This window comes from Chiroxiphia lanceolata, chromosome 1, assembly GCF_009829145.1.
Source record: "Chiroxiphia lanceolata isolate bChiLan1 chromosome 1, bChiLan1.pri, whole genome shotgun sequence".
NCBI lineage: Eukaryota > Metazoa > Chordata > Aves > Passeriformes > Pipridae > Chiroxiphia > Chiroxiphia lanceolata.
Window position 1 is genome coordinate 119,677,961 of NC_045637.1, and position 16,911 is coordinate 119,694,871.

General features: G+C 38.7%; 1 protein-coding gene across 5 annotated transcripts; it reads left to right on the forward strand.

Annotated features, from left to right (window-relative positions):
- Nucleotides 1-2,694: 2,694 nt before the first annotated feature.
- DAZL (deleted in azoospermia like) lies at nucleotides 2,695-14,267 on the forward strand. 5 transcript variants are annotated; one of them, XM_032710173.1, is made up of 11 exons: nucleotides 2,695-2,877; nucleotides 4,957-5,091; nucleotides 5,411-5,502; nucleotides 6,818-6,869; nucleotides 8,024-8,090; nucleotides 8,414-8,553; nucleotides 9,870-9,950; nucleotides 10,750-10,806; nucleotides 11,880-11,981; nucleotides 12,730-12,825; nucleotides 13,417-14,267. In XM_032710173.1, exons 1-11 carry the CDS (start codon nucleotides 2,872-2,874, stop codon nucleotides 13,468-13,470), a joined length of 882 nt encoding a protein of 293 aa, XP_032566064.1. In that variant the 5' UTR covers nucleotides 2,695-2,871; the 3' UTR covers nucleotides 13,471-14,267. The 5 variants fall into 5 exon arrangements, with proteins under 5 accessions (XP_032566064.1, XP_032566054.1, XP_032566073.1 ...); XM_032710163.1 differs by having other exon boundaries at nucleotides 2,696-2,877; nucleotides 12,727-12,825; XM_032710182.1 differs by lacking the exon at nucleotides 2,695-2,877 and adding an exon at nucleotides 3,583-3,717 and having other exon boundaries at nucleotides 12,727-12,825.
- Nucleotides 14,268-16,911: the final 2,644 nt, after the last annotated feature.

The window sequence follows — 16,911 nt, forward strand, 5'->3', positions numbered from 1 at the left end:
TGTTAGGGGTTTCAATGCCAATTATAACAGCATGGAATTTTTTTTTAAAGGTAAATATTCATCACAATATTATAATATATCCCCTTAAATAGCTATCCCGATGCAAACAACCGTAAAGGAAATGTCCAAAACTTGACTAGATATAGAATAACCCTTTAAAACTGACTGCTGTGAAACATATGTGGCATTTTCTCTTCAGCACAAAATAGGAAACTCAGAAAACAGACATTCAAATTCTATTTGGTAACTCAGCATCTTTTTCTCTGGCACACTTGTCTAAAACTTCTCTTTTTCTTAACCTAATAGCTTGAATACATTTTTTATATCCTTCTTTTCACATTCACATATCCTCTCAGAATAGTTAGCTGCTTTAGCTTTACAGAAAGACTCAACATGATTCTCAAGAAAAGGTCCCAAAATTGTAGAGTCACGAGAAATGCTGTAAAAATTCAAATGCTGTATGATACTCTTGCTATCCAGTTTTAGTTCTACTTCTAGGAAGACTAAATCTAACCTGAGTTTTAAGGTATGTAGTTCTGTACTTCTGACTATTAAATTTCAAGATGTAACCACTAATATTTCTATCAGATTGGCAATTTTTCATCAACTTTTTGTAGAATCCTCATCCACTGCAGCCTATCAGATCTGAAAACGGAGGCTCTCCCTGCATTATTCTGATTTACCAAATTAATTGATTTACAAATTTACTAGTTAATGAAAAAAAAAAAAGGCAAAAGAAAACCTGTGTATTAAAGTGGTAATTACTATATGGTGTAGCAAAATATAAAATTTGTTTCTTCTTCTGCTACTCAGTGCATTTAACAAACTAAATTTAAAAAAATCAAAAATCTATTGAGCAATAACTCTTCCAACAGCAATATTGATAAAACAAAGACAATAATTTCCTACTCCGCTCCCCCCACCCCTTTTGAGATTTGTGTATTGGCAGCAGAAGATAAATTACCCTCTCCTTTATTTTAAGCAACAGATGTTCTATAATTTTAGAAGCTAATACCAAGTTAAGGAAAAACAGTACACAAACCTGACTCAAACCCACCCCACAGAAGCTCAGAAGGACTGCTTCACAGAACTAGAATCTATAATGCCTTGTTAAGGGTTGCTTTTCTATAGCAACTACACTGTTCTGTTTTTGCGTTGGAATCACACTAGATTTGCTAAAAGAGGACAACATTCACCATAATTTCTACAGTCAAAAATAAAGAATTCTTTATCTTAGACCAGCATTCATATTATCACTTTCAGGACAGCTATCTTCCATTTAATAGCAAACAAAAAATCCTTCCAAATACTTCCAGTTAGGGTCATAAAAGAGGAGTAAAGAAAGTAAAGTACACATTCAATCCACCTCCCAATCTGGCTTCTGCTCTATTTTGGACAATTAAGACTAGGTTTAGTTTCAGGATTTATTAAAAGGAGAAATACTCCCTTTGCACTTAAGAAATAGTCATACTAACTTGTTGTCATTCCTAAGGTCAAATATTATTCCATTTTTTTAAAGTAAATACTATGCATTATTTTCCCCTCATTGTTGGGAGTCCATTTTCAAAATCTCAGCCATTGCAAATAAAAATATATGTAACAGATCTTATAAAGTATTGTAAAATATGTATTTTATTTAAGTAAGGACGCATTAGCTGCAGGAAAGCCAACACTTACCTTTAGATAATACTGCAATCCCAGCAGCTTTAACAAAATCTCTCCTGCAGTTAACAGAAATACTACTTTTGTGATCAGGGCTTTGTTACTGCTATTACCTAAACCAACTCTGGGTCCAGGTATACCTAGTGCAACAGTTTACTTTTAATATGTGATTACTCATATCACTTGGTGCACTGTTAAAAAAAACCCCTAAGCATTACAAGAAATAAAATTTCATTGGAATAAAACAGCTTACATTAGATACATTCCAGTTTATTAATTTAGCCTTCTACTTTCACTTTTCATCCTAAAAAAGGATCATTCTTATGCTTTTGCCATTAAAAAACCCTGCATAAATAAAACATTTTACTAACCTAGCTCAGTTAGAGGTTGGGTTAATTTTGTCAAGACATCCATAAGTTTCCCCTCTCCCTGGAACTTTCAAAAATCAGTGTCTGTTCTAAACATCTGACACCAGTGGCAAAAAACTATTTAAAACTTATTTCCAAACCCTGTTGCTTTATTGTAGAACCAGAAGGGCTTCCAGAGAGTTTCCTTCTAGAAAGGTCTTCAGCCACTGATGATGAAACAGCAAGCTGCTTTTCAATACAGGCCGTCACACCATGGAAACAGATTGCTCTAGAGTAGCTATATAACATTGGTTCATGAAAACAGCGATGAGAAAGCTACAGCTTCTGTCTGAAAAGCTTTGTCTCAAAGCTTCTTCAACAACACACCAGTGCCACAAACCAAGTTTAGTTCTCGTCAAAATGCCAAGAGCTGCTCCATCACACGCACTCAGCAGCAACATCCCGCACAACAATGCCGCAAATGACAGGCCTAATCTCATTTCCCAACAAAGAAAAGCCAGTTTCCTCGCCCCTTTGTCTCCAGTTTTTTGAAGCATAGCCATCAGCAGCAGCAGCATCAATAGTAGCATCGCCAACATCAAGACCATCACAGACCGCGGGGCTCTCCACGAGGGGCGGAGAGAACGAATGGGAGAGGGCCACCCCGGTTGGTGTAAACCTCTCCCCGCCCCTTTGTACTTGGGGCTACTTAAGAAGGCGGCCGGGGCGGGTCTCGGTTTCACTCACAGGTGACATCGAGGACCTGGCTATACTATCCCCAGTTTTTCTCAAAAAATTTTATTTTGCTTTTATTTTAAAAGCCTCATTTTTTGGTGTGTGGGCGCAGCCTCGGCTTTGGTGAATGATGGTAGGTAGAGGGAAGAGAAAGAGGCGCCGTCCCGGGACAGTGGGTACTGGGGTGCTGGGAGGTAATGCGAGGCGCATGAACGCGGAGCCACCGGGAAGAAATTTTTTATAGAGAGGGTAATCAGGCGGGGTTATGTTGCCTTATAGCGGTGTGACGGGGCGGAGCCCCTGAGGGCTACCAGCATTTAAAACACCTCCAAGGTTTTAAAATCTAACGAGATGAGGGGTTAAGATTATGGAGAGAATGCCGCGAGTGAAAAGCCACGGAGTTGTGCGAGGGAAGCTGGGGGTCGGTCTTACGGTCTGGCGAGGGCTTGGCGACGGACCGCCCTTCACACCCATGAGCGGCCATTTTATGGCGGCGGTGCCGCCATATGGACTCAGCCGCCCGCTGCCGCGGTGGTGCTGCCTTGCGCACGGCGCTTCGCCTGTCCCCGGGCGGCGTACCCTGCCGCGCTTAGGGTCGGCGGGAACCCTTGTCGCGGGCTTCTGAACAGCTTCCATTGTCCTCAGAGAGGATCTGAGGAGTGCGAAACCTCTTTCCCCGCGGCCCGTCGGCGCTGGGCATGTGAGGTGCGAGGGCTTAAAATGGCGGCGGTGGCGCCGGCGCCAGGAGCCCCGCTCGCCCGAGGTTCCCCGTTTCGGCTTCCCTCACCCGCCAGAAACAAACTCCGCCCTCGCCCAGTGTGCTGCGGGCTCCGTGAGGGGAGCGGGAGCAGCTGCCGTCGGAGCGTGCACCGACAGCTCACTTCCTATTTGTTCTTAGTGTTTTGGTTTTTTTTTTTTTAATTTGAAAAACGAGACTTGCGACTGAAGCGTAGATGCTTCAAACAGTATACGAGTGAAGTGTTCTTTTGTTTTGTTTTGGTTTTTTTTTTTAAGGCTCTTTAGTATCAGCTGTTAGCGTGCAGTGCTGGGCTGAGGGCTCCACTTAGTGCCCATCGGGAAGGTTGCGGTGGGAGCGCTGTCATGGAAACTGCGCAGCTGGACGTGAATCGTAGGGTTTAAATGTTAAAATTAAAAAAAAAGGCAGGAAGTGTAATGCTTACTTTAAACAAAGAGCGTGTTGAGGCCAGCGGGCAGCCTGAGAAACTGGGGGCTTGTGCATTTGTGGCCAGAAGAAAAGGTTTTCCAGTCCTAGATGAGCATTAAATTGAGCGATGTTTGCAACCCATTTGAGCAGCCACCTGGCCCCAACAATAGTCCATTTTCACCTTTTCTTTTGCCAAAAGACTACTGTAATGAGGACGTTAGTCTAATTTCCAGGCATCAACTTAAACTTCGTGCTTGCTGGAATAATGGAGAGAGCAAACTGACTAATTTTACCTTGTGATGAGAAAAGGAAAAAGATTTGTTAATTCAGTAAGCTGAAATTTATTTTTGAATTGGCAAAAGTTCTGCATCAGAGTACTGAAGTCTTGAAAATTAGCTTTAAAGGAAGATTGTGTTTCTTGTGTTCATACTGTGAGGCTCTCACCGCTGTGCATTTTTCATCTCTTTTTCGAGTTCTAAGAAACACTTGTATTAACAACTATTGAAGCTTATTTTTGATGCTTACCAAATTGCCAGAATGTCGAAGTAGCCTGTTTATTCTTTTTTTCAGCTATTTAATGTGTAAAAGGGTTAAATAAGTGTATTATCCTTGAAGGTTCTGTTCTGCGTCGTTAGTGAGACACGAATGCTCCTCTTCCACGGCAGCCAAGGGTGTGTATGACAGGTGTACCAGCAGTATGTGTGCACCAGCCTGCTTCCTTGTGCTGGTTCTGCTTCTTGCTGGGTGGGTACTTCTGCTGAGAGCTGTTTCTCGTTCTACGCTGCCAGAGAATTTGTACAGCAAAGTGAATACTACTATCGTGGTTTGCTGGAACAGATCTAGAAAGAAAGAAGCCAACAGTTACGGCAGTTTGAGGTTGCAATTCAAATACCCTTTAGCTGGGTAGGCAGCCAAAGAAGTGGTCTCACTTTTTGCTTCATTTTTGTCGTTGATGTCTATATTATATCTACAGGAAGCTACAGGCATTCTGGTATCTTAAAGTGTAATAGCTTGACTGTAATAAGTATTTTTGTTGATATTTTTCAGTCTGTAAATGTGGAGACCCAGTGTGCAAGTGCCTCAGAGAGTAACACCTATTCATCAACAGTCAGTCAAGGTTATGTTTTACCAGAAGGAAAAATCATGCCAAACACAGTCTTCGTTGGTGGAATTGATTTAAGGGTATTTATACATTCATATACTTTTAATTGTTTAAGATATGTACTTCAGTGGGAAGAAAATGGAAATTTAACTCCGGGTTTGTGGGGTGCTTTTTTGCATAGTGGTGGTGGGGTTTGTTTGTTTTTTTTTTCATGTGTGCATTTTGCCAGTCTTAAGGTATTGAAAAGCCATGGGAGAATTTTGGAACAGGTGTGCCAAACCAAACCTTTAGTTCTTAAGCTAGTAGGAGATGGGCTTAAAAAGATGGTACTGTTTGCTTTAAGTCAGTTCTAAGCAGTTGAATGTGTTTGAAGAAGTTCAAGACTTTGTTTTCTTTTAGATGAAAGAGGCAGAAATTCGGACTGTCTTTGAACAATATGGTGCTGTGAAAGAGGTGAAAGTAATCACTGACAGAACTGGTGTTTCGAAAGGGTGAGTACAACATGAGTGGTTGTTTTAAATTGCTGCTTATGCATAATTCTGTCACAGGTAATATGAGCAGATACTTAGCAACACACTTGACATGCTTAAGCCTTAGTGCTAGCTGTAGTTTTCTGTTTTGATGAATTAATACTGTTAAACTAGTAAATCTGTATTGCCCCTAACTGAGTCTGTGTAATCTTACAAAGAGCAGCCTGATTTTTCTGGCTTCAGTCTGTCCGTTCAAGGAAAAGAGGGTTATTGTCCCTTAACCAGTGGAAGCAAAGCTTTAAACTTGTGTCATGCTTATACAGACAATTCTTCTGCAGAGCTTTTCTGATGGTGAGAGTAGTTAAAAATCTAGAGAGAGTTCAGGATGGTTAAGAGAATCAAGATGGTTTATTCAGAGCAATGGGACTACACTCTTCTGACACTCGGTGATAAGTTCTAGAATAAAACAACCCAAACTCACGTGGGTAAAGAGTGAAACTGAGTATGTGAACAAAGTTCAAACAAGGGAAATTCCCGTTGGGTATATAGAAAAAAATCTGGGTTATTGTGGTGAAACCCTTAAATAAGGAAATGTAGGACCTTACTTTAGCCTATATCTGGGGAAGCTATCCCAGTTTTGAGGTTATCTCTGCTTCGAGGAGGAGACTGCACCCTCTGGGGTTTTCTCCAGCCCAGTTTTTAAGGTTCTATGCATAGATTCAAAGAAGTCACATTTTTTTAGGCGTATGTAGTAATGCATGAGCTGGAAATGAGTTTTATTTGCTCATATCCATTGCTAGTCCTTACAGTGAATACTGATGTACAATTAACCAGTGCATGTTCTGAATATTGATAATGAATTGACTGACTTGATTAACTGGACACAGTTTTTATTATAGTAAACTAGGGAGGCAGTGAAATAAAGAGAAAAATCTCTTCAAGGATTGCTTCCCCCACTGGTATCACTGTTCCTGTAATTCCTGCTTTTGTCCAGACCCCTATAGTAAATAAAAAATTTGATGATAGTTCAGATCTTAATTTTTTTACCTTTCTGAGTTATTAATACTAACAACAGTACTCATTTTAAGAAGTTGAAATGGAAAAATAATCTTTTATTTCTGTTTCATATTAGTCTAGAATCTGTAATTCAGTTTCTTTCACCTGGCCTAGTAGTAGATGCTGCTAGTTAGCAGTAAATACTTTCTCAGGCTGAATCATAAACTGATGTCTTACTTGACGTGCAGTATAACATACCTGGCATATATGTTGTTAACTGGTCTTGTTCTAACAATCAAATCAAACTCTGATCACTGAATAGCCTGTTTTTCCTTTTTAGATATGGATTTGTGTCTTTCCTGGAGAATGTGGATGTTCAAAAAATAGTAGAAGTAAGCTCTTTTGCTAAATTATTTGAAGTTGATTTATGAAGGGTAGAGACAGGTTCACGGGAAGCCAACTTACGTAGAGTAAGTTAGAACTAGGGAAGTCTAGGGCAGCCGAAAAAGTAAACTTGATAAACTGTCTGCCGGTGGTAGTATCTTTATGTATTTACTTAAGTAAGAAACAAAATTAGTGTTAGCCTTGGTGTGTTTGGATGCTTGCTTTTTGTAGTGGATGATTGTCACAGAATCCTTGTCCTTATGTCAGATACACAGACCTTTTATTATTGGAGATAACATTATCGTGGAAGACAGTTTTTTACTTGACATCTCAGCAGTTGCAATATGTTTCCCTTGCAGTATTTGTGCATTTTGGTGCTACTTGGAGTGCAAGTATTTTTTAAGCTTCTTGGACTGTGCTGCAGCTGTTCAGGTGTTATAAATTTTCCCGTAGATAACACAGGAGATGAGGGGTAGAACTGTTACAGCCCTTCTGCTCTTACAGTTCATTATCAGAGAAATTTTAAATCTCAGTGCTTACAGCGAAATCAGCTACTTGGTGTTCTGATGGACTTCAGTAGGTCTCAAACCAGGGACAGAGCTTTTTGTTTTCCCTCTTTCTCCCCAAACTGAGTACAGTAAATACATGTGAAAATACATGTACTGAAATACTTCCCTCTCTGAAGCAGTCATTTCCTTTAGTATAGGTGGGCAGTTTCTAACATGTTACGTGAAGCCTGTCAGGAAGTTGGTGGGAACGAAGTGAAGTGGCAGTGTAAATAGAGTTTCAAGGGAACCTAGGCTGTGGTCACTCTGTGTTAATATTCTCACTGAGGCAAGAATAATTAAAACTTGTATGTATAAAACCACAGGGCTGACAGTCACTAATATGTGATGGCAAGCTACTAGTAGTGCATGTTGCTATTAAGGCAAGTGATATGCAACGAGTGTGGAGGCAGTGAGTAGGCAAATGAGAGTGCTGAGGGCACTGCAGGAAATTAAAGATAAAAGATATACAGTGTTAAGAAGGAGAGGAGAATCAAGGTTGTTGCACCCGTTTGTGAGTTGATGGTACTGTGGTGTAGAAGCAGAGTCCAGTCTCCTTAAAATCCCACAAACCAGTCACCTTGCTGATTCCTTACAGAGAATTAACTGTCTTTCAGACACAAATCAACTTCCACGGCAAAAAACTGAAACTGGGGCCAGCGATTAGGAAGCAACAAAACCTGAGTAAGTATATCTAAATAAAATTGTTCATATAACAAATATGTATTAACAGGTTTTTTCTTAATTATGGATCAATATTCTTGCAGATACTCTTTATCTGATGCGGTATGTACGTTACAATTAAACCTTGGTTCTGACTTCTGTGACTTCACTTGTGTAAATGATGTACAGCTGTGATAATAAAACTTGGGTTGGTAGCACAATATAACACAGTTAATGTTGAGTTAAATTTAAAAGTCAAAAGTAAAGATCTTTTTCAGCCTAATTTCAAATTCCTAATGAAATACATGTGAAAAGGCCTTAATACTATCTTTTCTTTGCTTCAGAACAAGCTTCTTCCGTACATCCCAGACCGTTTGTCCTTGGTCCTTCTCCGCCACAGTTCCATAGTGTATGGGGTAGTCAGAATACAGAGACGTATTTTCAACCTCCACCTATAATGAGCCCAGTAACACCGTATGTTCAGGTAAGGCTGTTCATGTCACTGATTTTGAATAATTAAACATTTTTGAAGGTGCAATCAGATCAGATTCCAATCTGATTTGCCTCCTTGTTTTCATATTATCTTAGTGAGTAAGAAGCACACGACTTCAAACCACTTCAAAAGAATGCCAGCAACCTTGAAAAATTGCTTGTGTTGCGATCTCTTTATAAAGAGGAAAATACCCTCTAAGAATGAGAACTGTTGAAGGTGGAGCTAAGATTGAATTATTTAACAGTTCTTAAGTGATCTTGTTTCTTGTTGATGTACTTAACAAATCACATCTGTCCAGATTTTTAATGTATTGCTGTCCTGCCTCAGGATAAACTACAAGCTTCAAAATGTACTTTTGTAAACAAGTATGGAGCCAGAAGTTGTCTCTGGTACTCTTGTCTCCTCCTAGCCAAGCAGATTCTTGGTTTTAAACTGCTGTTGTGTCTTAAGAACAGCAGATGCTGTTTTACTGCATCTGCTGCTAATAGCTGTGGCCAGTGCAGTATTGCCTGCAGGGCATCACTGTATTGATACTTCAGATAAGGTGTAGGTAGAGTGAGTCCTGTACTGTGAACAGACCAGATTGGACTCATACTGCATTAACCTGCGTATTGTGGCAATGCAACAGGGCAGTATTAATTACCAACTGATTTTGCTTTCTATATTTTAAGCAAGTGAAGAAGAGCAAACTGCAGTGACTCACAGAAATAAGGCAGAGAGCTTGATAACAGTATTCTTGCTGATCCTCTTAAGTTTATTGGGAAAGTAGAATAGCGTAGGAAGAAAAATGCTCACTTAAATGCTGGAATGTCCCTTTAACTATTTTCTGAAGAAAGGTTCCAGGTTATTGTTGTGTCAGAGTAGTTACAGGGCAGAAATACTGTAAAATGTCTGAACTGGAGTATTTAGCTTTCCTTTGGCTCCTAGAAACTGATCTTCAGGCTGTATCTGTTATTGTATAGTAGTTAGTCTGCTTCAGGTCTACTACAGAAAGTTTATGGCATAACTTATTCTTCTGAAATGACTTAAAAGATCAGCTACAAGCAGATAATGGGATTTTTAGATGTCTAAGACACTTTAGAGTCCCACTTACTAGAGACTATTAGTGCCTGAAGTGCTGAAGCCAAGCCCCGTGGGAAATCTGTAAGGGTCCCTTTTAAGTAGTGAGCCTAGTCTGAACAGGAACTGAAGTAACAGTATAGCCACATACTTCTGAAAACGTGCTTCTAGCTAATACCTCTACAAATAAAAGTACTTTTATCTTGCTTCAAACTCAAACAGTTTTAAAAACAAAGCTTTATTTGCAGCCATATCCATACAGTTCATCACCAACTGTACTGCTAAAGCAGCAAGTTCCCATAGGATATCAACCGGCTTATAACTATCAGGTATGTAAAGCTTTAGTAACAGCAGAAAGGCTGTTGGATACCTGACAAAACAGTAATGAAATGTTAACTGAAGTCTGATCTTTCTGTGAATTCTGTTTTCCTTCAGCTCTTCCTTTGCAGATATTAAAACCTAGTGATATTTTTGTTCTAATAAGATGGAAACTGTTGAATACCTTAGTATATGCTTTGTTTTCTTTTAATAGAATATAGTTTTTGTTTCCTTAAATAGTGATAAAACAATTTCCAAATTAGGAAAAACGTACATGGATTAGTAGAACTTTTTCTTGTGGGAAGGAGCTTTGTGTTTGTACATGGTGTAGCAAGGGGAGCTGGTGTTAGGTTACTTAAGAGTCTTAGCAGACTATACAAATGTGGGGTGTATATAGGGGGGGCGCACTCTGGCACTCTAAAAACATCAGAGAAGGCACTTACTGATAGTGGGTTTTGAACTCAGAAGTGAAACGCATGGGTAAGTCCTGTTATTAAACTTAAACTAGAAGTTTAGTAACTGGAAGCAGCTAGAGGTTTGAGATTGTTTTCAGTGTGGCTGCTCTGATTTCCCTTATTTTTCCCTAATATTTAGAAATCCTTTTTTTTTTTTTTTTTTTAATTTGGAATGAGAAGAGGAAGGAGACAGTTGAATAACATAAGCAATTTTGTTGGACATAAAGGTATAGACTGTTGTTTAGTGAAAAATTCAGACATGAAATGATATAAATGGTGGCTCTTGCAGAGCAGTTACTTGTCTGTGTTGAAAATTAATGGATTAAAGCTGGTTCTTGTCCAATATTTGTTTAAGGGTCAACCACAGTGGGTTGCTGGGGAGCAAAGAAGTTATGTTATGCCTCCTGGTCTGGTGAGTCTACAAAGTTAAACTTCTGAAACCGCCTTCTCAATTAGCATGTGATTTTTACTGTTTGATACTTAAAAAAAATCAAAGTATTTGTTGTCTGGATCTGTATGTAGTCAGATCTACAAAAATCTTGCTGTCAAGAGCATGTAATTGTTTAAGATTTCTACTGAAGTGGTGCCTTTTTGAGTTACCAGATGGAACAGACCTACCTGTTTTATGGCATTACTCTATACATTCTGGTCACAGAACTCTGGAATTTTAACATGAATGGAATTGGTCTTTTCAGGAAAAGTCGGAGGAAGAATAAGTGATGACCTGATGGACAATGTTTTTTTTAAATTTAAAAAGTTTCAATGTTCTTTGCAAATACTGATTTATTTTTGGCTCCTTTCAACAGCTTTTAAAAATAATTTCCCAGGCTGCTACAAACTGTAGATGGTGCTGCTGGCTTCTAAAGAAATTACTTGCGCTCTGTGACTTTATACAAATGACATCTATGGAGAGAGGAGAAATACTGTGTATTTCTTTAGCAGTGTTGGAACTTAAAGTTGCTTCTTGGGGCATTTTTGTGTTCTTTAGGTATAATCTTGTGGTTATTGAGTGCAGTTTCAATTAAGTGTTTAAAAGCTGTAATACATAACTTTATTCTGAATGATACTCTCTTTTTCTGAAAGTTTTCAGAAGTCACTGATTACCCTGTTGGCTTGAAGTAATTTTTGTTCAATAACATCCATGAGTGTGATACAGCCACAGTATGTCACTTAACAATTAAATGGTAGCAGGTCAAAGAGTCTTCAGAGTAGGACTGAGTAGGGCTTTCATTATTAGATGTTTTAAGCTTGATTATATGAGCGACAGCTCTTCTTGAATTGTCTCTGTTAAGCAACTGAAAGTACCATTAGGAACTGCCTTAATAAAACAGATCAGGATACAGCATTTTCCCACTCAGGACACTTCTGGCAAAAGTGTGAAGATATAGTTGGCACAGCTTTACAGGTAGATAGATGAGGATCAGTGAGAATATAACTGTGCATGCAGTGTTACTGAAGTATTGCAATACTTATAAAACTATACAGGTCTATGCATCAGTAAACCATCACACTGAAGATCCGGGATTTATACAGACGGAATGTGCTATCCCTGAGCCTGTGCACTTGCCTGCTAACAGCCCACAAAAGGTAAAGTCTTTCTCAAAACTTTGATGTTCATTACCATAAATCCTATTCCCAGAAATTTGCACATTAAGATTACGTGGCTTGGGTCAAGGGCCTCTGACAGGTATCCTAGGACTTTAGGTTATGGTTGCCACTTTTAGCCAGTTGCTCAGTCCTGTGTATCTGATTGATGTGTACAACTTCAGAAGTCTTATGTTTCCTTTAAACTGTTAGTGCTTGTCTGCAATGCTGAGTCCTGTATAAAATGTGTGATCTACTTGATTAAGTACACTAATGTTTTTAAATGACAGAACTTTACCTGTCACCTTTACTTTAATCTGTAATAATTTTAGGGAAAATTACAGGTACTAAAAAAGCATATTAGATAGCACTACCTGCTGTTTTAGATTTATTTTAAGCTTCAAGCATCTGTGTTGGTAGTAGTTACTCTCTTTTTCACTGTTTTGTGGAAGCTGACCCCAGTATAGCCAATAGTTGGCTCTGAATTCAGTTTTCTGAAACAGACTTCATTTTTCAGCTGCCAGCCAGCCTATTCCACTGAGGGGAGATAATGTAACACTAAAGGGGGATAATGAGTTACCAGTATTAAAAGTTAGGGAGGAGGAAAAAATGACAAATACTTCAGGGAACATAAGGCATTTGAGAACAATCCTGAATGCCAAGTGAACCCTACGACACACCAGCATTGCTAGGTAGTACTGCCCTAACTAAGAAAATCAGTATTGATGCACCTGTAACTGTATTTCAGAAGTCTGTGGAGAGGGGCATGCAAACAGTAGTGTCCTGCCTGTCTAATCCTGAGAACCAGCTGAGGAATGACTCTCTGTCACAAGACGACAACATAAAGGTATGTAGTGAAAGCAAAAAGCAGTCTTAAAATACAGCTGACCTTCGATTTGTTCACCTACAGGATACAATAAAGATGAAGGGATTAATATCTGGAATGCCATTTGAATTTTTTTCCTTCCTTGTACGTGTTTGGCTCTCAATTACTTAATGCTGGAAAGAAGTGCTGAAATTGGATTCAGTGGCTTTAATCAAGATGGCATGAATTGCTGAACGTTGCTAATGGACAATTAAGAGCATAAGTCTGGATAGTCATTTCTCAGTGACAAATGGCTGAAAGCCATGGGTTACTATGTAGTTTGGACAGAGGATGTAGCATTACAAGCCTTGATAGTCTGTTAGTTACCTACCCACTGTAGATGGTGGCTAGTTGTGCTTTGTCTCTGCTTTAACCAGTAAATTGTAGTTCAGGTTGGTAGCTGGTCTTCTGAAATGGGAATACAGAGGCTGTATTTAATCAGTGTTGTAGACGGGGAATAAACTACAGAGTATCTCAATATAGTTTTCATTAAGCTTGTTACCTTATTCTGATTATCTGATTTTTTTTGTGTTTTTTTTTTTTCCCCCCGTCCTGTCTTCTATCCGATCCCAGGAGAGCAAAGTGTATCACTTCCGAAAAGGAAGGACAGGATTCAAAAGTGTTTGATAAATGAAGACTTCGGAGTATCTAAATTAATTAAGTCGATGTTACTACAGTTCAGCAATACATTCAGCATAACGTTTCTCAGAGTTGCTTCAAGTTAAGTTTGTGTTCATGTTCGACCTGTTTTGATACAGTTCCTGCTTGGGTAATTTGAAGTTTAAAGTTGTAAGAGTTGACAAACTTCAGTTACATTGTTTGCATGCTTCCCCAGTTTGTTTGCTGCATGTGGATTTTCTTCTGAGTTTTAACGTACACTTTGCATATTACACAGGTTTGCTTTAACCACAATTTGACTCACCCTGACCAGTTAATTTTTGCAGTTTAAAAATGGAAATAGTTATTTGCCCAAGAGATTGTATTTTAAAACTGAGTTCTTAAATCAGGGCAAAAGAAGATGTAACTGAGCTGAAGCCCTTCTTAAGTCCTAGTTGCCTTTAGACAACATAATCAATGTGATTATGTTCATTACTGACGCTTTGTGTACCTGCAGTCTTGAGCGTCACTATTGGTTTTGGGTAAGTAATGAAGAGAATCCTGACATTTCTGTATGTAACTTAAAATGCAAGAATGTAATTATCTGTATTGGCTACTCAGTAGAGTATGATTTTTTAATTAAAAAATCCTAAAAATATCTGTATGTTAAAATTCTGAGAAAATACTGCATTTAAAATATGCTTTTGTTGTGTGATGCAAACTGTTAATCAAAGACTAGCTGTAAGACTATTTTAATAATCATGTATATTTTAGTTGTGTATTTTGAAACAATGAAATAAATTTTTATTTTGCCTTGGCTACCTAAATTTCTAGTGACAAATCTAACTAATAATTTGGTAAAGCTGTTAAAACCTTAATACTCTGTACAAGAATTCCAGTTACTACGAGTGTCCAAGGACTGCTTCTCAGGAGTGTTCTGGATAAATTTAATTAAAGGGGGGTGGGGGACAATGTCAGTTTACTGGTAAAGATAATTGTTTCTTCGCAAATGCAGATGTCATTTTGACTTGATGTTGTAGTTGATTTGGTTGCCCTGGGCTGTATTTAAAGCTTTATGCTGGAGCTATAAGAAAACACAGAAATGCGTATGTGTAGCTCTCATTGAAGAATCTCAACACCAAAAGAAGACATAAACCTCAAGATACCTACACGGAGTGCACATTTTCTGTTTATTTGACCAAGTTTTACTCCCAGGACCATCTGGTGAGTGAGTTGATGGTTCAGTGTGTGTGAAATGGTGGTGCTAGATACGAACTCTTCTTGCAGGAATGCTGAGAAGGTTTATCACAGGGGAATGCATAGCCAAGGCCTTACAAGTGCTGTTTATTTTCTCTTCCATTATGTCATGTTGTGCTGGTTTTGTTAGCCACATCCTTAGGGAATTGATTTTTTTTTTTTTAAATTCCCATCTTGTAATTGTACGTTTTGGAGCATATGCCAGTAAAACTAACAAGCTATAACTGAGAACATGCATTTATAATGTTGTTTTGAAGTACCCTGTAAACATAGCACAAAAACAGTAGGTAAATCTCTTTTGTGTTGCATTCTGAAAGTTGAAACACCTATTTAATGTGTGTGTGGCTGAAGGCATTTCTAAAATGGGTGCATGGTTGAAGCTTCTTGCAATTTTGTACCTCTTGTATTCTCAAATCAAGTGGACTGTGTTAATTGTGAGCCAGCAGGCAGTAGTGAGGCTTGGTGGATCTGCCTTGGCTTGTGTGCGCAGTATGTATGTTCTGTGTGAGACTCAAAAGCATTGGGTCTCCTTTAAATATTAAGATAACTCTTTGTCAAAAGAAGCAGTTGTTTAGACAAGATACCAAGTAAATGCAAACATTGTATTTTTCTGTTCTAGAGCTATGACACTTGGTTTGTATTATGGTGCTTGGCTGAAGTGCCCCAGTTTGCTGCTTGTTGGCCTTTTCATACTTTCTTTACAAGCTTTGCCCCCTGACAGAATTGTTCTTGCACTGAGACAGCCAGACAGATGGCATTCTTGGATCTCCATTAGAATGATTGTCTGGCACAGACACTAATTCCCTGTCGAAATGGAAATATTTTTTTCCTTCTAGGTATTTGTGTGCTAAACCAAGATGAATTGTGTCTTAACATGAAGGTGATCTGATCCTCAATTGCTACAAAGAAACAAAATGGTTTTTCCTAAAAGTCCTCTAACAGGTATACAGTCTGTATTCCTTGCAGGAATGACTTGGTAGACCAGTGTTTTAGGATAGATGAATACTTTAAGGTCTTTAGTGTCTGCCACTTTCAATGTTGCTAACAAAGTAAAATTTTTTAAAAAAGTGATCCAGGCTATCAAAACAATGGGGCTTCTTCAGATGAAATATGGCATCTCAAGAAAATCCTGAAGTAGCTTTACAACCAGATGGATATTTGCTTCGTACTTTTTTATTCCTACTCCTAAAATTCAGGCTTCACCAGGGGACACAAGTACACATACTTTACCTGTAAGTTGTTTTAAAAAAGAAGGCCCCAGCTGAGTTTATACAAACTAGGCCTTTGTATTGCCCCAGTGATTCTTCTGGCTTTTACTTCTGTGAATAAATTCAAAGGGAGGTTTTTTCCAGTAACATGAATTTTTTATGTACTTGGTGCTCAAGACAAACATGAAAGGGAGTTTTCTGCTCGTTTACCGTAAGGTTGGGAGACTGTAGCAAGTACAGTAATGAGGGCAGGATTTACTGCTGTAAAATACAGTGTCAGAGCTGAAAATAAGGCTATTCATGCTGCTAGTCCTAAAACAATTACCGTATGGAATCTCAGAGCTTCTGAATATGTAGTCTAATAAAGATGCATGCTGTAGTTAATATATTTCTCATGTAGTGGGGGTATTAGAGGTACTGCTTGTGAGACAGTGCCTGTGGGTCTGCAGTAAACCTGCTGTGTTAAAAGCCCTCTAAGCTTTTCACTTAACCTGTTCTTGTAGGTAGTTCTTTAGGTCAGGTGTTCAAATTTCATTGTATTGTTTGAACTATTTGGTGTTTGGACTAGATGACCTTTAAAGGTCCTTTCCAACCCCAGCTGCTCTATGATTGTCTTGAGTCTGCTTTCTTTTTTTGGCTAGAACAAACCTAACCAAGTGTTTTTCCCTCCATTACTTTGTGCTTGTTCCTTTATTACACTATGAGTGAGTGTTCAACGAATGCTTAAGCTTCTTTTAAGGTCTTCCTAGAACAATTAAAACAATTAAACCCACCAATTCCAATAGAAGTCTTCTTTCCCTGGGGGAGAATTTGTGCTTAGAACTGCAGATTCATACATAGTTCATTTCATAGAATGGCTTGGGTTGGAAGGGACCTCTGAAGGCCATCTAGTGAACCCCTCTGTAATAAGCATGGATATATTACTAGATCAGGTTGTTCAGAAGTCTGTCCAACCTGACCATAAATGTGTCCAGGGATGGGGCATCCACCACTCCTGGGCAACTTG

Coding starts and splice junctions, on each gene's coding strand:
- DAZL (XM_032710163.1), top strand. Junction 8,554..9,869: donor CAGTAACACCGTATGTTCAG/GTAAGGCTGTTC, acceptor CTTTATTTGCAG/CCATATCCATACAGTTCATC. Junction 9,951..10,749: donor AACCGGCTTATAACTATCAG/GTATGTAAAGCT, acceptor TATTTGTTTAAG/GGTCAACCACAGTGGGTTGC.